At 40.6% G+C, this 26246-nt stretch overlaps 1 protein-coding gene across 2 annotated transcripts in view; it reads right to left on the minus strand.

The window, feature by feature from the left end:
- The window catches only part of ankib1b (ankyrin repeat and IBR domain containing 1b), a 41399-nt gene extending 18453 nt beyond the window's left edge, over positions 1–22946 (minus strand). For both annotated transcript variants that reach the window (XM_036596352.1, XM_036596341.1), the window contains exons 1-8: positions 22746–22946; positions 15328–15596; positions 11909–12209; positions 10482–10664; positions 9612–9729; positions 4818–5026; positions 2219–2307; positions 1445–1589 (exon numbers count right to left, since the gene is read on the minus strand). In XM_036596352.1, the coding sequence (XP_036452245.1) occupies positions 1445–1589; positions 2219–2307; positions 4818–5026; positions 9612–9729; positions 10482–10664; positions 11909–12209; positions 15328–15515 (1233 nt within the window). In that variant the 5' untranslated portion in view covers positions 15516–15596; positions 22746–22946. The remainder of the gene's footprint in view (positions 1–1444; positions 1590–2218; positions 2308–4817; positions 5027–9611; positions 9730–10481; positions 10665–11908; positions 12210–15327; positions 15597–22745) is intronic.
- Between the last annotated feature and the right edge of the window lie 3300 nt (positions 22947–26246).

Below are 26246 nucleotides of genomic sequence, written 5' to 3' on the forward strand. Positions count from 1 at the left end.
TGCAAACGAGGGTCACCCACAATGTACTCGGTTTTTTAAAAAGGTTAATTGATTACTTGATTAATTGACTGATCGATTAATTCACTCACAATCTAAATAGTGATGTTAAATAACACTTGAGTCACCTGTTTTAACACTTTTTGTGTCGTATGGTTTTCTTATTTTGCACATTTTGTGTTAAAAGTAACTCTGATGTGTTTAGTTAGAGACAGAATGTGTTGTTTATCTGTTTTTAGACTACTCTATTAATTAAGCGCATCGGCCATCGGCTGTTTTGGAAAAATGAATAAAAGTACTGTTTTGAAAGCACCTCAATGTCTAACCAGTTCAAACTGTATATGCAGTCACACAAATAAACACTGGACACAAACAGCAGAGCTGGTCTGTTATCACAAGCTGAAATGTGTTACTATGCAAGAAGGATTTGGGTTAATTTTCACCAACAGCACGAGACTGTGACTGTGTGGGGAAGCGACCTCTGACCCTGAGCAGTATTACAGAACATGACTGATGCATCCCAGCAGAAGATTTAGAGTCGTTATGGCAACATAATGACTATACTACTGTAATGACTACATAATGGTTATGGGGTTTTGCAGTGAGTCATTTAGAGGCCGTCACTGTTACAGTCATTTCCCCATTATAGCTCAGATCTAATCTGCCATGCTGTCCTGATTTCACTCTGCGCAATGAAGCTGCTTTGAGAAGAAGTTCAATAATGTGACTGGAGTTTCTCTGAGGGGCAACCAATTAGCAGCTATATATGAAATTAGTAAAACCTCTTCAAGTTTCAATCAGGCCTGAAATTTTAGTCCAAACTATACTCAAATTAAAATGATTGTTCTTCAAGGTTCTTTAGTAAAGAAACCGGTTCTATTTAGAACCATAAACACCCAAAGAAACAATGCACAATGAGCATATATTTTTCAAAAAACAATAAAAATTCTCAGTTTCAACATTTGATTTGATGTCTTTGTTTAAATCATTGGCACATTATTAAATTTGGTTTTTATTTACATTTTGCACAGTGTCCCAACTTTTTTGGAAATGGGGTTGCATTAGAAAAGGATGCTATATAGCACGCAAAAGGGTTCTGCTACTGTTACGATGTCAAGCTTGTACCAATAGTAGAACCCTTTTGGTGCTATATAGAACCCTTTTAAAAAAATATAACCATAAACAGCACATTCTCCATCAATCTGAAGAACCTTTTTACGATGCAAAAACCCTTTCGTCATACAAAGGGTTCTCTGAGTGTTTATAGTGGCAGATAGTGACCCTGCAGTATCCCCAGCCTGCAAAATCACAGTCTGTGACGAAAAATGACATCATGTTTAGATGTGAGTCAGACTTTAGTCTTAAGTCTTCCACCCTATGGTTAGCACAAGAAGACAAATTGCACAGTAATAACAGATACCAGTGTGGTCAATAATGAAGTTAATACCTTAATGTCAAACTGCAGGTAGCGCTTGTCCATCTCTCTGGACACCACACTCTCTATGACCTCCACAGGAACCAGCTGGAAGCAGTCGTAGGCTGGGCAGAAAATGTTATGGGCTTCACCTTCCTGGATCTTCAGGTTCAGAAAGCTGCAGGACAGAACATGCATGACTCGGACTGAGTATTAATCAGAATTTTCAATACCGATACAGATACATGGAGTTTGATACCGACTCCTGAACAATACTTTTGTCAAATTAAAACCCAAAGCCAGCTTTGCTTTAATCCTCTGGGGTCCACGAACTCGCCTGAGCGTCAGATTCTCTGTGTCAATATCTGTTTCTGTATCTTTGTGATGATCCAGCTCAGAAATCCAGTTCAAACACTTCCTGAATCTGTAGAGTCGCCCTTTCCATTCCATCTTATCATGAGATCATACGAGACTCACATCCGGAGTTATGAGCCTATGAAGAGGGGCTGAGATACACGTCATCTGCCTCTCACCGTGTGGAACTGGTGGATTCGTGTGTCCGTCTACATTCTGTGTGAAATAGTTCCAGTTCTTAGAAATCACTGGAATAATCTAATGGTTATGTCACAAAAAGCCCACTGCTACGAAACTACTGGTGCCTGGTGGAAGATGATGTTAATTATGATTATTATCTTTATTTTAAAAGTCCACATGTGGTGACATAAAGGGCCAATACATGTTTCAAGTGGTCAAGAAAACTTTCTGAAAATATTTGATGTTGGGGTTGTGGTAGGGAGTAACTCTTACCTTTCCCAGCATGCCCGGCAGAAAACGTGTCCACATGGAATATCAACAGGCTCTTCAAACATGGAGGCGGTGCACATACAGATTCCGCACTAAGAGAGAAAACAAAACAAACAAGTCGGGATTTTTCACAGAAGCTTTTCGCTTTACTTTGCAATCATTCATCAGACGGAGCTTAACCCAATTTCAGCTCAGCTGAGGAAGCCAAAATAAGAGTTAAGGGAATCGTATGTCGCAAATTCAGTAAACCAAATCCTATCTCTGAAATTAAGTCAACTAAATCCTCTTTTAGGAATTCTATAAACCAAATTATATCTCTGGAATTCCACAAACCAAATCCTCTTTCTGAAATTCTGTAAACAAAAATCTTATCTCTGGAATTCCATGAATAAAACCCTATCTATGCAATTCAGTAAACAAAAATCCAGAATTCCACAAACAAATAATTTTATAGACCAAATCCTTTATACAGTATTCCATAAATAACATCCTATGTACAGAATTCCATACATCAAATCTTATTTCTGGAAATCCATAAATAAAAATTTTATCTTTGGAATTCTGTAAACCAAATCATATATATGGAATTCCATAAACAAAAATCTTATTTCTGAAATTCCATGAACAAAACCCTACCTAGGGAATTCTGTAAACAAAAATCCTATCTCCAGAATTCCACAAACAAATAATTCCATAGACCAAATCCTTTATACAGTATTCCATAAATAGCATCCTATATACAGAATTCCATAAACCAAATCTTATTTCTGGAAATCCATAAATAAAAATCTTATCTTTGGAATTCTGTAAACCAAATCCTATATATGGAATTCCATACACCAAATCCTCTTTCTGAAATTCCGTGAACAAAAATCTTATCTCTGTAATTTCATAAATGAAACTTCTATCTCTACAATTCCACAGACAAAATCCCATGCACAGTATTCCATAAACAACATTCTATGTACAGAATTCCATAAGCCAAACCTTATCTCTGGTAATCCATGAATAAAAAAAAAAATGTTACCTCTGGAATTCCGTAAACCAAATGCTCTTTCTGAAATTCCATTAACAAAAATCCTATTTATGCAATTCCATAAACAAAAACAGTCTCCAGAACTCCACAAAACAAAAATGTAACTCCATAAAAAACCAAAACTTTAAGACATTTTCACAAGACTCAATATCACCATCACCACATTTAGCTTTTCTGAGGTTTGTGAACAGGTTGGAAGAAAAATAGCAGAACTACACTAAAAAAAGCTGAAAAACTATCAGCACAGTGATTTATTCAGTTACACTTTTGCAAAAAAAAATAGCTATTAAAGATGAAACAGGAAAAAAATCCTAACTACTGGTAAAAATAAATGAATAAAATAAGATGACGTCATGATGGGCTGCCATCCCATAGTTGTTTACAGCTCTATAACTGGTCTAAATCTGACTTCATTACGATCCAGCTGTTCAGTGTTATAGATGTTCTTATATATTATACACATCATACTCAGAAGAGCATCACAGTAGATTTTATAATGACCATATTTAACATTTTAGAACAACTGTGAGGGACAATATACAGACTTCTCAGCAGTAACTCTGAAACGAGGATATGGTGAGCTCATACTGTGTCCACTGCGTGCCGTAGTAAAGAGCTGCTCTGTGGTGCAGACTGTGGTTTTACTGTCGAATCTGAGGGGAACAGAACGCTTTGTCTGAGCACAATGTCTACACTGATATCTGAAAGGACTGACTGTGCTGCAGCTGACTGAGGACTTTCTGAACGGCTCGACAGTCCAGAGCCATGAAGTGCTAACTGAACTTCTTGAGAGTTCTCTTGAGAGACTGACCCTCAGCAGATTTTGGGTAAAATGGCCCATAGATTACATCTAGAGCTAATGAGGAGCTTATCTCTGAGGCCCCACCCACACAAATCCGGATATTTTGGAAAATTTAGGATTATCTGTGCTGTGTTTTGGCCTCCTGTCAAAACAAGAACTGCATTTACAGTCGCTGAAATTGGAGGTTTTTGAAACAGGTCTACCTGGGGCAGATTTTTGAAAACTGTTTTCAGTGTTTTTGTGTGGACGGGAAAAGCGTGAAGAACTCTTCTGTGTGTACACCAATTTGGGAGTTGATAACATGTTTATAACAGAATTTATCTGAACTCTCAGGAATTCTATAAACCAAAAAACCTCTTTGTGGAATTCTGTAAATCCAATCCTCCCTCTGAAAGTCCATAAACCAAATCCTCTCTCTGAGATTCCCTAAACCAGAATCTAACTTTGGAAATGCGTAAAGCCAAATAATAACTTTGGATCTCCATAAACCAATTAACATCTTTGGAATTAAGTAAACTAAATCCCCTCTCTGCAGCATCTTTACCAAAATCCTCTGAGGAATTCTGTAAACAAAAATCTACCTTCGATATTCCATATACAAAAATTCTCTCTCTGAAATTGCATAAACCGTTCCTCTCTTCGGAAATACGTTAAACAAATTCTGTATCTTGAATTCCATAAACAATAATCCTCTTTCTGGTATTGCGAAAACGAAATTATCTCTCTGGAATTCTGTAAACCAAATAGTGTCTCTGTCTCCTCACCAGGGAGTGATCATCGTCGGCCGGGGAGAGGCTGATCTCGTCAGGAGAGGTGATGGAAGAGCGGGTGGTGCGTGGGGTTCGGGGCGATGGGAGTGTATCCCAGGCGTTATAGCCTCGGGGTGGTGGAGTGGGCATCAGAACACCGGATCGCTGACAGCAGTCCTCAGCATTGGACATCCACGCTTCCAGAAGCTTCTCTCTGTCCCAGTCTGAGTGGAAGAGGGAGAACGGGATGAGTGTACTGTTCTCTATACAAGTTTACGGTTTACACCGTTAAACAATACAGCCGGTCAGTGTTGTTCAGAACTGCACTCTGTTTTCCTGCTTATTGTTCTGTACTTACTGTTTGTGTAGTTTACTGTACAGTTTAATGCCTGTGTTGATTATATTTATTTTACATGTGACATGATATCCAATCCCTATTCGCTGTGTTGGATGTTAATATGACATCCAATCCCTATCCACTGTACCGGATCATAACTTGAAATCCCATCCCTATACACTGTATTGGACTGTAACATGACATCCAATCCCTATCCGCTGTATCGGATCATAACATGAATCCTATCCGCTGTATTGGACTTTAACATGAATCCGTTCCACTGTATCGGACTGTGACATGAATCCGTTCCACTGTGTCGGATCATAACATGAATCTAATTCACTGTATCGGACTGTAACATGAATCCTACCCACTGTATCAGATTTTAACGTGAATCCGATCCCTATCTGCTGTATCGGATCATAGTACGACATCTAATTCCTATCCACTGTATCAGATCGTATTATGATATCCAATTCCTAACCACTGTATTTGACTGCAACATGAATCCAATCCCTATCTGCTGTATTGTATTGTAACATGATATCCAATCCCTATCCACTGTATTGTATTGTAACATGATATCCAATCCCTATCCACTATGCCAGATCGTGACATGACATCTGACCCCGAATTCCGATCTACTGTAGGGGATCGGGACATCCAATCCCAATCCACTACATTGCATCATGACCATACTATTCTCTAAGTGCTGTCCACACCCATCATATACCATGAAAAGAGTATCATGAAAGAACTGATCTCGATTATAGTAAGATATCGAAACATCGCCCAGGACCGAAAATATAGTCCTGGCCTGAACAGGCCGACAACACCAGACGAAGATGTATTTAATTTACCTTAAATGAAGTCTAATGCATAAATTGTGCTTGTCTATCATTCTTAAATGAAGTGAGTGACATCAGAGGACAAAAGGTCAACGTGTAATTAGTCTCGCCTCAGCCTTGTGATGTTATCAGTGGAGAGATTAAGTTCAGATAAAGTCCTGGTCTGAATCCAGAGGAAACCCAAACCTCCCCCAAGCCCAAAACTATTCCTTCCAGATGTTCGCTCACAGGACCCTGAAGCAGAAGCACATTCAAATTTGCACAGAGGTTCAGAAAAAAACTCTCACAAGCTTAAAAAAAGGCCTAAAGTGGGTCAAACATGTCATAATCAATAATGAGTAACCTCTTATTGTACAAGAGCCTCAACCATAGAAGTTCTGCTTGACTCGCGATTTTCAACAACAGAAGCTCAAAGTCCAGCTTCACACAACAACTCTCTGTATCTTCCTCTTCAAAATGACGGGTTAGGCCTGACTACGCCGTCATATAAACATAAACATGGGCTCTGTTCTCATTTCAGACACAATAAACATACTTAAAGGGAAACTCCAACTTTTTTTTCCAAATTTTCTGCATAATTAAATGGTTGAGATGTAAACAGAGTCGTTCAGAGTCTATAGGAACCAGAAGTCCACCTCTAAAAGCTCCCTCACAGAAACCTATTAGAGGAAACGGTTACGAATTCACTGCCTGATGACTGAGACGCTGTTTTATGATAGTTTTGAGAAGATTTTGAGAAGAGTCTTTACAACGAACTATTTCACACCAAACCACTCTGAATGGCCAAAATCAACATGACTGTTCTGCAAGAATAACAGACTCTGATCCTGCAGCTCCGTAACTGCTAATTAAAGGCTCTCTACAACACCACAGTGCAAAATGGAACCCCAGACCACATTAAAAATCACTTCCTTAACTCGAAATCTTAATTAAACAAGCCGTTTACTCTGATTGAGAATGTGTTACTCGATTTTTTTATTACTCCAAAGCAGAAACCTACAGAAAATCGAGGATGTTGGAGGATGTGTGGGGAACAGGGCGCTGGCCACTGGCATATATTTTGGGAATGCTCAATTCAAGGAACTTTCAAAGAATAAAAAAAAGCAGGAGAGGTTTGTGTTATAAGATGTATGAAAGGATATATGAGTGGAAATTAACACATGAATGGAATTGTTGTTGCTGTTGAATGTCTATCCTTAGAAAAAGAAACAAAACTAGCCGTTTAGTCGTTTAGCATGTGCCCAGTCTGATGGGCGAGAATTCAGACTGGAAGTGAAACTGCACTGTTTAACTGCTCTCCGTCTCCAGAGAGGCCAGAGTCATAATAATAGAAAGCATGGTGAAGCGGTACTCTGCCCTATTTTCCTCATGGGCCCCACTCATCTGGAACAGGGCCGGCTCACATAATTGGAGAGAATTAAAGAAAGCACTGATCCCATTACGAGTCTTGTGCCAAAGAAACTTTAACAGCTTAACAGCTCCAAAATTTTAACAGTGTTCCAGCAAAAATGCATGAGATGGAATCCGTTACACATTCGTCTGAGAGCTGCTGAGGGTCATTAGTGGTGTACTGGACTCTAATAACCAATGATCTAATAACTAATAACCTAAGTTAGCTAGGTGAAGCTAAATAGCTTGCGTTAAGGTCACTGGGCCTCAATCACCAACCGTTCTTAAGAAGAAATTTCTTCTTAAAACCCACTTGCGCAGTTTTTACGAAGACTCTGTCATTCACCAATGTTCTCTTATTTGGGATTTGGGTAACAATTTACTGTAGGGTGCTAGCTTTATAACACCTACATAAGCTTGTCACGACAACTGACATAACCCTAGAAAAATGTTTATTAGTGCTTATTGCATCAGGCATCATTTGCTAGAAAGGTTACATTTGCCAGTTTTGATCAAAATTTGTAAAAAGTAGTCTTTATGACAGATGACGCCTTTTAAAATAAGCATTTATAAGCACTTATGTAGGGTTATGTCAGTTGTCATGACAAGCTTATGTAGGTGTTATGTAGCCTTATAAACAGCACCCTACAGAAAAGTGTTGTCGGGATTTCTTCTTTAATTAAAGGCCCAGCCCTAACTAGGGGTGTGGCTGTGTCTCTATGGCCACTGTTGCGACCATAAGGGTCATAACATTTTTTTGTGTAATGTGTCTTCTGTATTGATTACAGAACAGAGGGAAGATGCCCTAAGCCACCACCAGGGGGAGTCGCCTATAAAAACGAGACGTCCAGGAGGAAGTACGGTGCTTTGCTTCTAGCGTGGCTTCCGTTGCGTTCCCAGTTCCCTGACCAGTCATTTGAAAGAAGCTGTGTCTGTGTGAGAGCGTGAATGCTGATGTATGGCCTATTGGTGCTTTGCTGTTTGTCGTTGAGATTTTCAGAGATATAAAGCCTGTGTTGTAGCACTTTCATCGAAGTTTACTGTAAACACTAAGCTAATGTGGCTGCTCAGAGACAGAGCTCCTGTATATAATCTCTCTTTTTGGGCAGAGAGGGTTATTTTTGTTTGCCTCTGTTTTCTCCTGGTTTGCTTTAGTTAGGTCAGGGGTCACAGCCCAAATGTTAAGAAGAGCCATTTTGTCCTTTCAGAAACTATCAAACCACCTTGAGAGCCACAAAATTTTATGTCCATTTTACCATCTTGGCTGTAAATCTGTCTCAGTACGTGCTGATGTCCTAGTAAAGGCTAAAAAATATAATAAACGAAAACGCAGACTTAGCTCAGCTACAGCCGCTTTTCTCACATCTCCAGCAGGAAACTTTTCCAAAAGTAGAACAGATTCTTATAAAATATTTCTCAATGTTCCGATTTTTCACAAAGCTGAAGTCGCTTCTAATTTGCCGACTTCAGCAGGCACCATTTAAGGTGGAACTGGAAAATTAGAACGAGAAGCTGACGTCAGCCTCGCAAAGTTTTAGTGTTTGTCAGTTTCTCGTTGCAGATTAAACGTATCAGGATACCAGCTGGAGTGATTCTAAACGCAAATTATTATCTCCAAATTATCGATGTTCGTCTTAAATCTCTCTGTTTGCCGTTTCGTTAGATACTAGCTAGGTGAGATTGCTGTCTCTGTTGCTATGGTGACCAGCAGTCTGTGCTGATCTTCAGGGTTAAAGGGTGAACTAGCAGTTCTACATTAACTCCAGAGTTTAAGACCATTTATTGTTAAACTGTGTTGAACGATCAGCAGAGCTTTATTTTACTGTAAAGGAGGATTATTTTATTTTTACCTACAAATCAGATTCTGCTGTGGAGCCGAAACAGGACAGTAAAAGAGCCGCATGTGGCTTCGGAGCGGCATGTTGCCGACCCCTGAGTTAGGCAGTTAGGTTAGAAATTGTAATTGCTTTTCTTTTGTTTGTTAGGTAAGTTAAATTTGTTATTTTTCTTCTTTCCTCCCCTGCTGTACAATTTATTCTCATTCTCGAAAGAGAGAGCACTGCCTAAGGTGTTGAACTCTTAAAGAAAATAAAATCAATGTTTTATTATGGACCGGACAATGTTTAAACTCTGACCGTGGGGCTGGTCCTCTATTTGGTCAGGACAGCCATGATCAGCTGGTTTGATGAGCTACATTAGTTAATAACAGCTCAGCGAAGTGCATGCCGCACATACCGTGAGCCCTGAGCAGAGCCTCCGCGGTGAAGAGAGGAGCCTGAAGCATGTCAGCCGTCTCCACTATCAGCATATCCTTCAGCCTCCGCAGGTCCTGCACCCGCAAACCCTCGTAAAACTGAAACAGGACACGTACAGACAAGCTTTACAGAATTCCAGTTAAACTAATGACAAACTGTAGAACTGACTGAGTTTATATCACAATACCTAAATTTAGAGTTGGTTATTCATTCAGCCTAATGAGAAACTGTAGAACAGACTCAGTTTATATCACAATACCTACATTTAGAGTCGGTTATTCATTCAGCCTAATGAGAAACTGTAGAACAGACTCAGTTTATATCACAATACCTACATTTAGAGTCGGTTATTCATTCAGCCTAATGAGAAACTGCAGAACAGACTCAGTTTATATCACAATACCTACATTTAGAGTCGGTTATTCACTCAGCCTAATGAGAAACTGCAGAACAGACTCAGTTTATATCACAATACCTACATTTAGAGTCGGTTATTCATTCAGCCTAATGAGAAACTGTAGAACAGACTCAGTTTATATCACAATACCTACATTTAGAGTCGGTTATTCATTCAGCCTAATGAGAAACTGTAGAACAGACTCAGTTTATATCACAATACCTACATTTAGAGTCGGTTATTCACTCAGCCTAATGAGAAACTGTAGAACAGACTCAGTTTATATCACAATACCTACATTTACAGTCAGTTATTCATTCAGCCTAATGAGAAACTGTAGAACAGACTGAGTTTATATCACAATACCTACATTTAGAGTCAGTTATTCATTCAGCCTAATGAGAAACTGTAGAACAGACTCAGTTTAATCAGACGTTAGTTCATAAAGCTCACCTCTCTGCGGTCCAGGGCAGCATACTCAGCCTCGATGTCCTCAGCATTGGGATCTGTGGAGAAAACCATCTGAGATTCCAGACTGAGGGCCAGTTCCTTATGGTGCTGTTTCTCCGCACAGTCACACGGAGTCTCCTTATTCTCGTTCTCCGCAAACAGGTCTGCGTTACGTGTCACCAGAAGCTGCACAGAAAACAACAATTATGACATACCCCTCCCCAGAAAAGAAGGCTGGGAATTGGGGAAGTTTAGGAATTGGGAAGGTTTAGGAAAACTCACAAATTTGGGAAGTGCAGAAGTTTGGTAAGTTTGGGAACCAGTGAATTTGGGAAGTTTGAGGATTGGGGAAATTGGGGAAGTTTGGGAGTTCGGAAAGTTTGTATATGAATCTTATTTATATCTTTTGTATCTTATGTATGTTATTGGCGAATTTGGGAAGTTTCAGGATAGGGGAAATTTGGAAAGTTAATGAATTTGGGGAGTTTGTGTATATCGCTGCTGTCTTCATTTTTGTCGATTTTCAGTTTTTGACATAATCTGAAAATGCCTGTTGTCCTTTACATTGTGTGCCAATTTCATGACGAATGGACAAAAAGAAACGGCCCAAAATGACTTGGAAAAAAAGTCTGGTTCAATTGACTTAATTAGTAAAGCAGGTGTTTTCTTTCTCCTGTAAAGTTACCATTTTGGAGATACAAGGATTTCTTCTGACAACAGCGATATGTATATAAAATTTGGGAAGTTTGGAAAGCTAATGAATTTGGGGAGTATGTGTGTATATTTATCTGGCTAACTACTTTTACGTTTGACACTTTTTTTATTTTATCACTTATTTTTAGCTTGTTTGGTACTTACTGTGGCTCTAAATTATGGGCTTAAACAAAGCACCATGTTTTTTCTGTGTTGGTAATTTAGCGGCGAACAGAACTTCAGTATGTCAGAACATCTTCAGACATTTTACTGTTGCACCACTTCACATTTAAAGGCTACATTTAAGCAGATTCATCGATTATTAGCTCATTAACTCACGTGAATAATCGGCTGTCAAATTATTTGGATTTTTTTTGCAGCCCTACATATTTAGAAGTCAGTGGGCAGGTGCTGAATTCCAGTCAAGACATATCTCTGTAGAATGCTTTCATGAATTTTCAGTGTTTGTCTAATAGGAGTTTTCACAGACTCCGCCTGCTGATCGCCATGGACAAGAGAAAACCTCGGAGAAAGCGAAAATTTGAACTTCAAACGTTTCAATCGTTTATGCACAGAACTCAGGACCTGCCCATTGACTTCTATTATAGTTTCAAGTGTAGAGTCATTGGGTTTTCTCTTCTTTTCTAAGTTCAGGGAAGCGTGTTGTGCAGTACAGACGCAGCAGATGGATCTTCAGATGAAAAATTCCGGAGTCTAACTTTAAACCACGTTCCCACCTCCACGCAGGTCTTCATCCCTGAGGCGGCGGCGTAGTGCAGCGGCGTGTTCTTCTTGTTGTCTGTGGCGTTGACGTCGGCGCTCTCGTACTCGCCGCGGTCCAGCTTGGCGCCGGTCCACTTCAGGATCATCTGCAGGCAGTCGGCCCGGCGGCGCTCGTCCTCGTACGGCCGGGCCAGGCGAGGCTGCAGCGCCCCCTCTGGCAGCAGAATGTGCGGCCCCATGCACAGCAAGTGCAGCGCCGTCTCGTTGTGCACGTTCCGCTTGTTGGGGTTTCCATCCTTGCTGAAGAGGAAGGACCTGTGAGGGACGGGGGAACAGAATAATGAGGGGCTTAAAACAGAACTTAAAAGTAAAGTTTGCTCTGAGCAGAACCAAAATTATTCAGTTCTGTTCTTGCAAACACCAAAATCAGACCACGGTCAATTTCAAATCCACCATTCAATAAACATCAAAGCTTAAATCCAACACCAATTTCTCAATGTTAAACGGTGCTACTAACCAGGAGAGAGTAGCTGATGAGCGTTAACTTAGCTAGCACGCTGCCATCTCTACTCACCACAGCACAGTTCGGATTAACAAAAGCTTTAGTGACACAAATTTAGCTGACAATGACTCAAATCTGAGGAAGCGAAGTCGAGTGGCTGACGTTAAAGGGACCGAAAGCCGAAATTAAGCCTTTTCTCTGATGTCTGAAGCTGGAGCCTCCTAGCTAAGCTAATGCTAGCTGGCTCATCTCTCCTAGCTAACTTAACTTAGCTAATGCTAAAGAGATCCAAGCACCCCAGTGCAGGTTCGATTCGACTAACTGCTGCTCTGCTATCACAAGTATAGATGTTAAAAAACGTATAACAGCGAGAGTAAAGACGGTTGATTGGCGGTGGAGGGACAAAGCTGAAAATTAACCTGTTCTGTACTGTTTTAAGCTGCAGCTTGCTAGGCTAAGCTAACGTGAGTGTATGGTGCCTCCCACAGCGGTACAGACACAGTTCTAGCGAAATTATAATTACAAACACTCGTTTACAGGATAAAGACTCATATCTGAGAGCACAAATTCGAAAGACAGAAATGTAAAAAAATAAAATGTGGTCTGTGGTTGGGCTGGGTGATCGATCGAAAAGTAATCGAAACCAACATTCAGAACCTCTAACCGACGTAATCTTGACAACGTTGGTTTTTTAGATTTTTTTTTTATATTCTGTTCCTTTTCCGACTCTGTGTGTTCATGTACTGTCCCCTTAAAAACTTACTACCGTGCGTGCATCACGTGACTCCACCACGTCCACTCTGCGACATGGGAGCTAAGGCTACGTTCACACAGCATGTAAAAGTGGCCCAAATCTGATTTTTTCACCAAATCTGATTTTTTTGTTTGTCTGTTCAGATCTTAAATGTGATCTGTATCATCAGTCTGAACAGATCAGCTCCTAAACTGAGCTGCATGCTCTAAAGAACAGAGCGTCACGCTGCTTCACGGCTCATCCAGAGGTAAACAATCACGACCGCCAACGAACGCCAGTCGCTCCCGGAGGATCAGCTTCATCTTCACCAGCATCACAGGAGCCATCATGAAGCTTCACTGACTGACAGCTGGGCTCATCACCCAGAATGTATTCGAGCCGTAAAAAGGGCGCGGTCACTTCTTTGGTTCGCGTCCTCGGATTCTTTAAACTTTGCGTTCAGACTTCTAACTGTTCTTTGACGCTGCAGCCTCGTTCGGACATTTCTTTAGAAATCTCAAGCAAAAACACAAACAAACAAAGAAAAACGAAAACAAAATAATCGTTCATTAATCGTAATCGAGGTAAAAAGTTCAATTAAATGTGATATTGATTTGAGGCCATATCGCCCAGCACTAGTCTGTGGTGCTTTGAGCTTTATCCTGCTGGGCGACGCTGATGTTAATGTAGCTAGTTATCCGGCTACAGGTGAAACCCACCGCAGTCCAGGCTTTCCGTTACAGATGCTGAAATAACCCCCGTTTAGAGGATAAAGAATCTGAGAGCAGCCGAGAGAGAGACCAGAGCTGGAGTGACAGACGGAACCAAACGTGTTTTGTGGTGCATGGAGTGTCGCTATTAGCCTGTTAGCAGTTAGCCACTCGTTCGTGTAGTTTTCTTCAGTATTTCCTGGTCCTGATTTAGCGATACAACAGATGGAAAAAGGAACCGTAACCCATCTCACGAGTCCAGATCAGCGAGGAACGGCCCAGCACAGCCCTGAGAACCATCTGGCTCGATAGTGGAAAGAGGCCAGAGTTAACGTAAGAGTACGGTGTTCCGCACACTTCAGTGTTCCGCACACTTCAGTGTTCCGCACACTTCAGTGTTCCGCACACTTCAGTGTTCCGCACACTTGCAACTTTTCCTGTTTGTGTAAAACCACTTTGTCATTTATCAGTGAAACATCTGAGACATTGTCAAATATCCTTGTTTCCATCAAAACGGTTGGCAAGATCATCTAAGCTGAGTTTGGACATCAAACCTGTGTAAATAGTGACCGTCACCCAGCGCGACCCAAAAACGGCGGGTGGGGAATCACAGGGATGCGAATGTGAATGGGGTGGGGAAACTTTCACGGCCAGTTAAAATGCATTATAGCAGATCTAAACACCCCAACGAATATTAAAACAACTGATCATCATCATAAAACACCGGATGTTTAATACTGAGCTGTTAATCTAAGTTTACGCCGTCGGCTAAGTGACCTCAGCAGCTTCACACCACAGTCTCACTTTCTTTACTAGGCCTTTTTTCCATGGTCGCCTCATTCATTTCACATATATTGTTTTATATTAATTCACTTTTTCTGCAATTAGATTTCATAAAACTTGAAACTTTTTTTTATGAAAGTTGTTTTCTTATTCCTTTAAAAGTATTGGCCCAAATGTGACCAATCAAAATGCATTTTGGCTGCTAGGCAGATTTTGCAGAGTCCAACCAATCATTACATCCTATATGACTTTGGGTATTTCTGCAACAACCACTGAAACGCGGAAAGTGCCGAAGTACTGTACGGAATACTGCACTCTTACGGTACAGCTTTCCTACCAGCACGGCGACGTGGTCTTCTTAACAACGCTATCAAGTACTATGAATATTACCGCCATTACTGCTGCAAGTTATGGAAATAAGAAGCACGAACAAATCAAATTGTCGAATTTTTTTTTTTTCATTATTTCAGTTTCATTGTTAGGCATTTTTTTTAGATGTTTGGCAGAGACGCTAAAAGTTACGTAAAACAGCACCATCTAGTGGCAACTTGAATGCTTGCAATTTTTTGCAAATTCTTCAAGGCAAGATATCAGCAGTTAACATAAGATAAAAAGCTTATTATTGATCTATGTTGGTTAAAAGGTGAGTATTGAACTTTTTTGTTGGAAACTGTAGAAGCAATCTGGCAACCCAGTGTGTTTTACCTGAGAATGCGAGTCATGGCATGTCGAGCGGCGTAGTGTAGCGGGGTGTTGTGCTGGTAAGGCTCCCCGTACGAGGTGTTGGGGTCCAGAGACTCTTTAAACTGCGGGTTTCCCTCGTACAGCTGGTACGCTAGAACCTCGTCTCCGTTGATCAGCGCTTTGCGGAACTTGGTCGCGGTGTTCCCCATCTCTCAGCGCCCCCCAGCGCTATACTGACGATAGCGTGAGTTTAGCCTGTAGACCTGCAGACAGCCAGCATGGTGTAGCTCCTAAAAAACACCAGAAAGAGAGAAACGTCACTTCAACACATCTTAATTAGGACTGACAGTAAATGAATCAGGGCTCTCGACGGCTAACGCTAAAATGCTAAAATCTGTTCACTGTTTTGACGGATAACTGAGAAATAAAAAAACAAACAAACAAAAAAAAGAATTAAAAATAACAAATCAAAGCGCGAGATGATCTTTAAAGCCACTGTGTGTTAAAAAATGGCGAATGTGTGCGTCCGTCAGGCTCAGAACTGAGTGTAATCGAATAACCGTGACGGCCCAAGGCAGCTCTGATTAGCATTTACTTTCCTCATGAGGCTAAAATGTTATCTGCCAGACGCATACCAGAGCCGGAGCGGTCACAGAATTCCCAAATCCTGCTCAAAAACCGCTTTTCAGTCCCCGTTTCAGCCTGTTTAGCCGTGGCCCAGTGAACCACCTGAGCACACAAGGCCTAAAGTGTGTGCGGACCGTGTTAGCGCACTGAGTCTGAAGAGTTGCTTCTCCTCGTCGTGGCCCAGCAGTGTCCACAAAACAAAGTCACATGTCCGGCCACACGAGGGGCCTGACACCAGCAGATGCCGAGTGTCCTACTTGATGCATTTTTGTATACTTGCAGGAGGAAAGTGCTGTTTTTAGAGCTGCTGTTTACATTAGAGTCCTCACACAGAAACACAGGGACCTTAAAGGAACACAGCGGTTCAGCAGTTCAGAGCTTAACCTAATTAGCAAAGCAAACTTTCGACTTAAATAAACAATTAAGCTTTATATAATAATTATAATAATAATTAATACTTTCAGTGCTTTTTTAAAGTGATAGTTTGGTGATAAATCAAATAAAACACTGTTACTGAACGCTGATTGGCTAGCATTACTGCTAATGAGCGCTGATTGGCTGGCATTACTGCTACTGAGTGCTGATTGGTTAGCGTTATTGCTACTGAGCGCTGATTGGTTAGCGTTACTGCTACTGAGTGCTGATTGGTTAGCGTTACTGCTACTGAGCGCTGAATGGCTGGCATTACTGCTACTGAGTGCTGATTGGTTAGCGTTACTGCTACTGAGAGCTGATTGGTTAGCGTTACTGCTACTGAGTGCTGATTGGTTAGCGTTACTGCTACTGAGCGCTGATTGGTTAGCGTTACTGCTACTGAGTGCTGATTGGTTGGCATCACTGCTACTGAGCGCTGATTGGTTAGCGTTACTGCTACTGAGCGCTGATTGGTTAGCGTTACTGCTACTGAGTGCTGATTGGTTGGCGTCACTGCTACTGAGCGCTGATTGGTTAGCGTTACTGCTACTGAGTGCTGATTGGTTAGCATTACTGCTACTGAGGGCTGACCGGTTAGCATTACTGCTGGTTTCTCACTCAGGAGCGCCCTCTAGTGTAATAAGCATGTCATCATGTTACCCACCCCAGCTGCAAATGACCAAAACCTAACTGAGGTGCTGTGAATGATCAAGCCTATATGTTCAGTATCAGCGCTGAAGGCTGGTGTGACTTCTACCAGCACAAACTGACTCACTCTCCACACGTTTTCCTCCAGAAACTCCAGGGGCTTCCGGCTCGCTCTGCCAGCTCCCTCAACCCACCGAGAGCAGGTTGTGTGGAGGGCAGGAATCAGCGGCCCACAGTTATACCCCCCCACTCACGCCATCTGTCTACACGGGCACCTGAGGAGACGCGTCAGATGATGAGTGCATTTCACCCGAATGGCTGCATCACCGTCGCACGCAGGGCAGCCTGGAACAAGACCATTTCTGGACAAACTACAGCGCCTTCCTGTGTAGTATTTACAAAAACAGGAGAGGACGAACGGCACAAACGCTCTGACACGGAAAAGGAAACAGGCAAATCTGACTAACAGATAAATAGAACATTTTAACAAATAATATAGAAAACCTCCTAAATGGTAACTTTACAGGAGAAGGAAAAAACCTACTCTACTTATAATGTAAGTCAAAGGAACCGGAGTTTTTCCAAGTCATTTTGGGTCATTTCTTTTAGTCCATTCACCATTAAATTTACATACAATGTAAAGAGCAACAGGCATTTTCAAATTATGTCAAAAACTGAAAAACGTCAAAAATGGAGATCCCAGGTTTTCTTCCGACAACAGCGATATATATATATATATATATACATATAATATACACACACACACACACATTTTGGACCATTTCTATTGGTGCGTTAAATATGACATTTTGACACAATGTAAATGGCAGCTGGCAATTTCAAATTAGGCACAAAAGGAACAGAAAAACATTCAAACCAAAAAAACTGAGATACAAGTTTTGATCCAATAGTGACTATATGTACACATACGTACATCATAACACTCACTCTCCAGTGTTCTATTGCTTTACTGTGCTTTAATATCAGTAATTCCAATATTTAACTCCAAAGTGAGTTAACTTCCCAAAAATCGGTTTTATAGTACAAATTTGTTGGTTATTCCCTCCACCATAAAACGATTTTAATGCCAAAATCTTCTCAAAACTATCATAAAACAGTGTCTCAGTCATCAGGCAGTGAATTCATAACCATTTCATGTAGGAACTTTCTGTGAGGGAGCTTTTAGAGGTGGACGTCTGGTTCCTATCACCATAATTCTGACTCTGTAAAGTTCCCTAGAACAGAGCGTTTCACACCAAACCACTCTGAACGACTCTGTTTACATCTCAACCGCTTAACTATGCAGAAGTTTAAAAATAAATCAGTGGAATTCCCCTATAATTTTTTATTCAGTTTTTCATTTTCAGTTTTAGTTTCTGTTTAGTTTCAGTTAGTTTTAAGGCTGCAGTAACAGTTTCAGTTTTGTTTTTATTTAGTTTATTTTTAGTGAGTTCTGCAGTGAACATCAGAGGACAAATCAGCGATCAGTCACAGCAGCAAAGAACTTCCTCTTGGGTGGGTAACACAGACAGCGCTGCACTGATACTACAGGACTCTGTACTAATTCTCAGAGGTATTTCACTAAGATATCAGAAAAACAGACAGCTTTTTGAAACTGATCTTCCCAGGTCAATTACTGCACCACTTTCTGTTCTTATCATATAATCCTGAACTTACACAAGCCACACCGTTCACTGCACTCGCCTTATACAGGTAATGTCAGAAACAAGACAACAGAATTTACGGTTCTAGTTCTAAGCTCATTTCCTGCTCGCTCTAGAAGCAGCTGGAACTGTTATAATCATCACAATTAACAATTTAATGGTCATTTTGGTCATTTTAGTCATTTTATGTCCCTCTAAAGTGTTTAATTTGGCTAATTAGCTACACTGCTTGCCAGTTAGCTTATCTTATTAGCTAGCTGGTATGAAATTTCACTGATATTTTACTCATACAAGACTCATACTTTGACATTGTAAGGTTTACAGGTATGACTGTGTGTGTGTGTGTGTGTGTGTTTGTGTGTGTGAGTGAGTGAGTGAGTGATGGTAGGAATGCTTGTTTTATTTTATTTCATTTTATTTTTATTTTATTCACTACACGTAAGTGTCTGTCTGATACTGTGCTCTGTGAGCTCCTGTAACCAAAACCAAATTCCTTGTATGTGTAAGCAGACCTGGCCATTAAAGCTCAATTCTGATTCTGATTCTGAAATGAAACACTGCACTGTTGTTATCTCTCCACTGAACCGGTCAGCCTACAAAGCTGCACAACTGCACAGAGAAAATGAGTAAAAACTGACACATCTGAGCTGTTTAGCTTGTAAGTAAGACAGAAGACAGCTGGAACTGTTATAATCATCACGATTAAGAATGTTAAACAAGTGTTTCATTTGGCTAATTAGCTACCCTGCTTGCCAGTTAGCTTATCTTATTAGCTAAACACCGCACTGTTCGCCAACACTCAGACAAATGTCTACATTTACGCAGAACGATGTAGAATCAAACAAAGCTGATATATGTGTCCGTAAAGAGCAAAACATGAGCAAAAATCCACCCTTTGTGGCCGCTAGCACAAAAGCTAAGAGCGTTAGCGTCTCACAGCTCATGTCAAACTTTCCACAAAGCAGTAATTCTAAAATAACAATCAACACACTGTTCTAGATCACAGTCCGGGGCCCTTATTGGTGAAGTGTTAGTGTTCGGTGACTTGCCATGTTTTAGCTGCTTAGCTTGTAAGTAAGACAGAACTGCGTTCATTTTGCAGCATAAACTTTGACCCCATTTACGCCTGGTCACTTCACGCATCCTGAGCATCAGGATTATATCTGGATGAGGCCACATAAAAACGCAAGGGTAAATGCAGCCAAAACGCATTTAAACAGATAAAGATCTGATCACTCAGATCACTTCAGGAGGCAATGCTATAGCAGTGTAAACACATCCGTCTCTCCAAGACAGTCAACAACCAAAAATCCTCCCAGTACAACGGAAACACCTCCCAGTACAACACAAATCCCACACAGTACAACCAAAAGCCCTCCCAGTACAACCAACCAAAATCCCTCCCAGTACAACCTAAACTCTTCCCAGTACAACTTAAAATCCTTCCAGTACAACCGAAACTCCATTTAATACAAACGAAACCCCTCCCAGTACAACAGAAACACCTCCCAGTACAACCGAAACTCCATTTAATACAAACGAAACCCCTCCCAGTACAACACATACACCTCCCAGTACAACTGAAACTCCTCCCAGTACAACAGAAACTCCTCCCAGTACAACTGAAACCCCTCCCAGTACAACTGAAACCCCTCCCAGTACAACTGAAACACCTCAGAGTACAACAGAAACCCTGCCCAGTACAACCAAAAGCCCTCCCAGCACAAGCAACCGAGACTCCTCCAATTACAACCCAAACTCCTCCCAGTAAAAGCAAAACCCCTCCCAGTACAACCAAAGAGGCAGCCAAACCTTCATGTGTTGTGACATCACAACCACCACTTGCTGGCAGTCTGGCGCACTGCATTCAGAGGTCAAGCCTCAAACTAGAAAAGGTGGATATTCTGATCTTCTTCGCCACAAACACAGGCCTGAACCTTAATGTATAGAAAATAATCATAATTTAAATTGTAGTCGCATAATTAGTCAGAAAAATCGCAACTGGATCTTTTCCTCAAATTGCTCAGCCCTAGAAGCAGCTGCCATTCTTCACACTGGCTGTGTTTACATGCCAAGATTTGCACCAATCTAATTACATTCATTTTGATTACGATTATGATTCAGACTGAGGCATTTATGTAAACTCTACAATCTGATTAAAATCTGTTTACATGCACAAAACAAATCATCAGATCCAAAATTACGCGCATTAGTGTGTAAGTTACCATGACAACGAGCATCACATGAGTCCAGTCAGAGTGAGACGAGCAGCAGTGTGTGACCTGTCATCAGACGCAGGCGTATACCCAGATATCATTTTTCGATTTCACTGATTATTTACATTATTAGTTGGATAGAAACTGCATTCTGAATGGCCTCAACTGGACTAACCTATTCCGACTGAGGTGCATACACGGACATATTCTATTCCTATTCAGCTAATAGTCGGATTATTAACGGATTATCAGGCTGCACGTAAACGTGGCAACTGAGGACTGAAATCACACACGCTAACATGATTTCTACCATGTTTCCTCCTGTCTCCAGCTCCTCTGGGCTGTTTACAGCGACAGACCTGTCCGTTTCCTAGAAGAAGCCTGGAGTCTGTTTACAGCCTCTGCTCTCCACACCTTGCTGGACAACCACGCCTTATTCACAGACACCTATCAGCACGGACAGTGATTATAATCCACGGTCACTAATTACAGCTCAACCTGACAGCCAAGTGTTAAAGGGGAATTCCACCAATTTTTCACAATTCCTGCATACTTAAGTGTCTGAGGCATAAACAGAGAGCGAACTGTTCACAGTGGTGGTGATAGGAACCAGACGTCCACCTCTAAAAAGCTCCTTCACAGGAACTTACTACATTAAATTGTTATGACTTCACTGCCTGATGACCGAGACGACAGCTTTGACAAGATTTCGGCCTTGGTGGGGGGATACGTAATCTGCAGGGCGCTGTCAGGCAAAGTAGCCCTCAAAGAAAACTTATTATTTCAGATTTTCCACCAACAACCTCACATATAAAACTCAGAAGACACCTGTAGGTTCACTGGTGGTTCTGGATGGTAAATAAAATGCCAGTGTTGGTGACGTTGCTCCTCTGGTTGCTGTCACTAAAGAAAATCAGAGTCAGTAAGTTTGTTCTACAGTGAACCATTTCAGGCCAAACCACTCTTTGTGACTCTGTTTACATCTCAAACACTGAATTATGAAGAAACTTTCACGTATTGGTGGAAATTTAACCTTTATGTTGGCTTCTTATTCGAACGCTCCGTTCCACCTTAAATGGTGCAGCAGTTACATTCTGGCGCCCGAGGCGCCAGAATGTAACTGCTGCACCATTTAAGGTGGAACGGAACGTTCGAATAAGAAGCCAACTTCACCCTCTACTCTGTCCGCATTTGCGTCCCAAACATAGCCCAAAAATGCATAAAATGACACTGTTAAATCATCGTCATCCCTTATACGTCTAGTTAAGGTACTCATTTATCCATATCGACACAAATTGTCTCATTTCGACGCTGATTTGTGACAATTATCGACTTGTTTATCTTTGCTTATGTGGCCAGTCAGCTAATGACGGGCAGTTAGGTTAGCTAGCCAGCTTGCTAACCTCGCTAACCAGCTTACTGGGAGCCTTCAGGTGGGTAAACAAAACCTAAGTTAGCTTAGTTATTTTATTTTTCACTTTATTTCTATTTTATTTTTATAACCAACCCCCCAGCTAGGTTAACCTAGCATTACTAAGCAAAATACAGTCGACCTTAAAGCAAATCTGAGTTCATTTGTCTGATTTTTTTTAAGCAGCTTAAGCCGAAAATAACCAACTAACAGCAAAACAGGTAAAACAGTTACCTTGTTCGCCTTGTTTATTAATATTAGTATGAGCTCAGTAATGTGACGTTAATGTTAGTTAGCTATTTTCTGTTGTCGTTTAAAGAGGGACAGCTGTGTTATGAGCACTGATGGAAATTAATAAATACTGTAAATACTATAAATACACTAACCTAAAGAATCCGGAGCTACAGTGCAGGAAAAATTAAATATTTTAAAATATAATTTAAAAAAAAACATAATTACCAGATGATAACAGCTTATGAGGATGTCTGGCTGTTGTTCCGCTCGCCTCGCCGAAGTGAGGAAACTCTTATTGTTTAATGTTTAATCTGCTTTACTTCCAAACAAAACAAAACAAAACAACCCCAAAAAATCTGTCTTCTCTCTTCTTTGTTGTAAACGCTCTCAGTTCGGGGTGAAGTCGCCATCAACCGCGGTGTTTGCTTCTCCTCTCTGATTTAACGCTGAATTCAAAATAAAAGTCCCTGCAAACCCTTACGCTAACACGATGAAACCGTTTGGAGTTTGTTGGCCTCTCTTCGCTTTGGAGAAAACAAAAATGTAAAAAAATATGCAAAATGAACAATATTTTGTAAATTTATGGAGTGACACCCTGTATAAATAAAAATAATACGTGGCCACAACTTAGTAAGGCGCGTTAACGAGATGATTAAGTCGTGGCCACGACTTAGTAAACCTTATTAAATCATGGCCGGCCATTATTTCATTCCCACGCCTTACTAAGTCGTGGTCATGCATTAGGATCTCGTTCCCATGCGTTAATAAGGCGTGGACACGCATTATTTTTACTTATACAGGATGTCATCATCAGTATAAACTAGTCAAAAAAATTAAAAACAAAATTTCTGAGCATTAGAAATACAATAATGCTTACTTGCACACCTGTACAGGTGTTAATTTTCTCAAATGTTAGTGTCGTTCCATAATATTCCATATATGATAGTTATTAGTGTATGTTTACCATACTCTGAAAACAGAAGGTTCTTAAAGGATAAAAGGCATGGTTCTATTAGGAGAGATAGAACCTTTTTTGAAAATGTTTCTATGTAGCACCAAAATGTGTTCTTCTAATATTCATCATGACAGTAGCAGAACCCTTTTTGGTGCTATATAGAACCAAATATAATACATTCTCCATTAATCTGAAGAACCACTTCACCGTGTAAAACGCTAAAGAGATGTGTAAATATCTGTGCTTAGGCATGTCTGAGTAGTACACTGTCAAAACAGATGGTTTTCAGGGGTTCTTTAGTAAAGAGAATGGTTCTGTTCATGCTTAAAGGGGTTCTTTGCGTGGCAAAATGGTTCACCAAGACTAATTCCTTATATGTATAACATACCTGGCAAAATCAAGTGATTCTGATTCTGAAACCACCAGTGAACCTACATGAGTCTTCTGAGTTTATATGGAATGTTGATGATGGAAAATAGTGGAAAATCTGAAATAATAAGTTTTCTTTGGGGACTATTTTGCCTCACAGCGCCCTGCATATTATGTATCCCTCCACACTGAATGGAGTTTAAAGCCAAAATCTTCTCAAAACTATCCAGAGTTGCTAGGTTCACAGTTTTCCTGCCAAATTGGGTCGTTTGAAAATTCAGTTGTTGCGCAAGGTGTGGTTTTTTGGGCTACTTCCAAAATTTACCGCAGCCGCCAAAAAGACTGACTGCAGACAGTAGAACATGAAAATGAATCATCTAATGAGTGCAAACTGATCCTGGTTTAAATAGCTAGAGACCTAAAGACAGACAGACAGGAACAGCAGACGGGGGGGGGGTAATTAATATTAATAGATAATGTGCTGTAAGCATTTCTTTCATCACTTTGGCAATTGTTGTTAATTGCAATTCATGCCAATAAAGCTATTTAAATTTAAATGGAAAAAAAAACATTAAATTGAGAGAGAGAGAGAGAGGAAGAGAGAGAGAGAGAGAGAGAGAGAGAGGAGAGAGAGAGAAAGAGAGAGAGAGAGAGAGAGAGAGAGAGAGAGAGAGAGAGGAAGAGGGAGGAAGAGAGAGAGCGGAAGAGAGAGAGAGAGGAAGCGAGAGAGAGAGGAAGAGAGAGAAAGAGGGAGAGGAAGAGAGAGAGGGAGAGAGAGGAAGAGAGAGAGAGAGAGGAAGAGAGAGAGAGAGAGGAAGAGAGAGAAAGAGGGAGAGGAAGAGAGAGAGGAAGAGAGAGAGAGAGAGAGAGACAGCACAAAAAATAGTAACCAAAGGTAGATAATTTTTTCTCATAAGTTCACTATAATAATTAATACAGTGCTGTGCAAAAGTTTTAGCTAGCCATGAAAACTGTTCAGAACCATTGATCGCCGCAGTACGAGCGTTTTTGCCTGTTGTGAATATGTTGGTTAGGCCTGATTCCTGACTGCTCTCTGCACTCCGGCCATCAGATGAGTCTGTTATGTTCCATCTGATTTAATTTAACGAGGGACTGATTAGATAAACTGGGACTGGAAATGGATGAGAAAACACTGACACACATAAAATCACAGTGGATTGTTTATTTGTATGTTTGTATTTATTCCATCATGTGTTTAGTTCATTTTTGTAAACAGATAAATACTCATTGTCAATTTACATCAGATTTTGCACAGCAGTGCATTTCGCTGCTGTCAGAACAAAAATGGTGACTTTACAGGAGAAGGAAAAAATCTACTTTACTTTTAATGTGAGTCAATGGAACCAGAAAAGTCATTTTAGACTCTTTCTTTTGGTCTATTCATCATGAAATTTACACACAATGTAAAGAGCAACAGGTGTTTTCAAATTATGTCAATAACTGAAAAACGATAAAAATGGAGATACAATGTTTTGTTCTGACAGCAGCGAAATACAAAATTTACAGCCTGTTTCTTTTGCAATTGAATGCTTAAGAATTTGGGCTAGTTTCAGCTTCTGGTTGGCGACTTTGGGCTGGAGAGTTTTGCTGGTCTTGGCAACCCTGAAACCATCGTAAAACACTGAATGTGTTTACATGCACTTAATAATCAGAAAACTGCTGAAATCCGATTATGATCAGATAAGTAAGTGCATGTGAACACATTCACTGTCTCAGTCATCAGGCAGTGAATTCATAACCATTTCATGTAGGAACTTTCTGTGAGGGAGCTTTTAGAGGTGGACGTCTGGTTCCTATCACCACCACTGTGAACAGTTCTGACTCGGTAAGTTTCTCTAGAAACCAAACCGCTCTGAACGACTCTGTTTACATCTTAAACACTTAATTATGGAGAAAGAAAATGATGGAATTCCCCTTGAAGACATTATAGATGACTATAGATTATAGATGACTACTTTGTGACTGTTTAGGAAACTGGTGCAGTCAATCACCACCATTTTCTCACTAGTAAAACTGCACTGTTACAGCAGAGAACAGCTCAGCGCCTTAGTCACAGTGCTGCTGGCTTACAGGCACACAAGGTGGCAGTGCAGGGCTGATATGGGCACAGACTGAGAAATATATTCTAGTGAGTCACCAGCTGCCTGGAAACTGAGCCCACACTTAAAGGGGAGCTCCAGAATTTTTTTTAAATTTCTACAGAATTCAGTGAGATGTAATCAGAGTGGTTTGGTGTGAAATGGTTCAGATGTCTTTACAGTGGTGGTGATAGGAACCAGGGGTCGCCATGACTACAACACAAATATAGACATTTTATTGTATGTATTTATGTATGTATTTTATGTAAACCTGTTGCTTCAAGACTCACTCAAGTGCATTCA

Source organism: Colossoma macropomum, unplaced genomic scaffold, assembly GCF_904425465.1.
Source record: "Colossoma macropomum unplaced genomic scaffold, Colossoma_macropomum, whole genome shotgun sequence".
Lineage (NCBI taxonomy): Eukaryota > Metazoa > Chordata > Actinopteri > Characiformes > Serrasalmidae > Colossoma > Colossoma macropomum.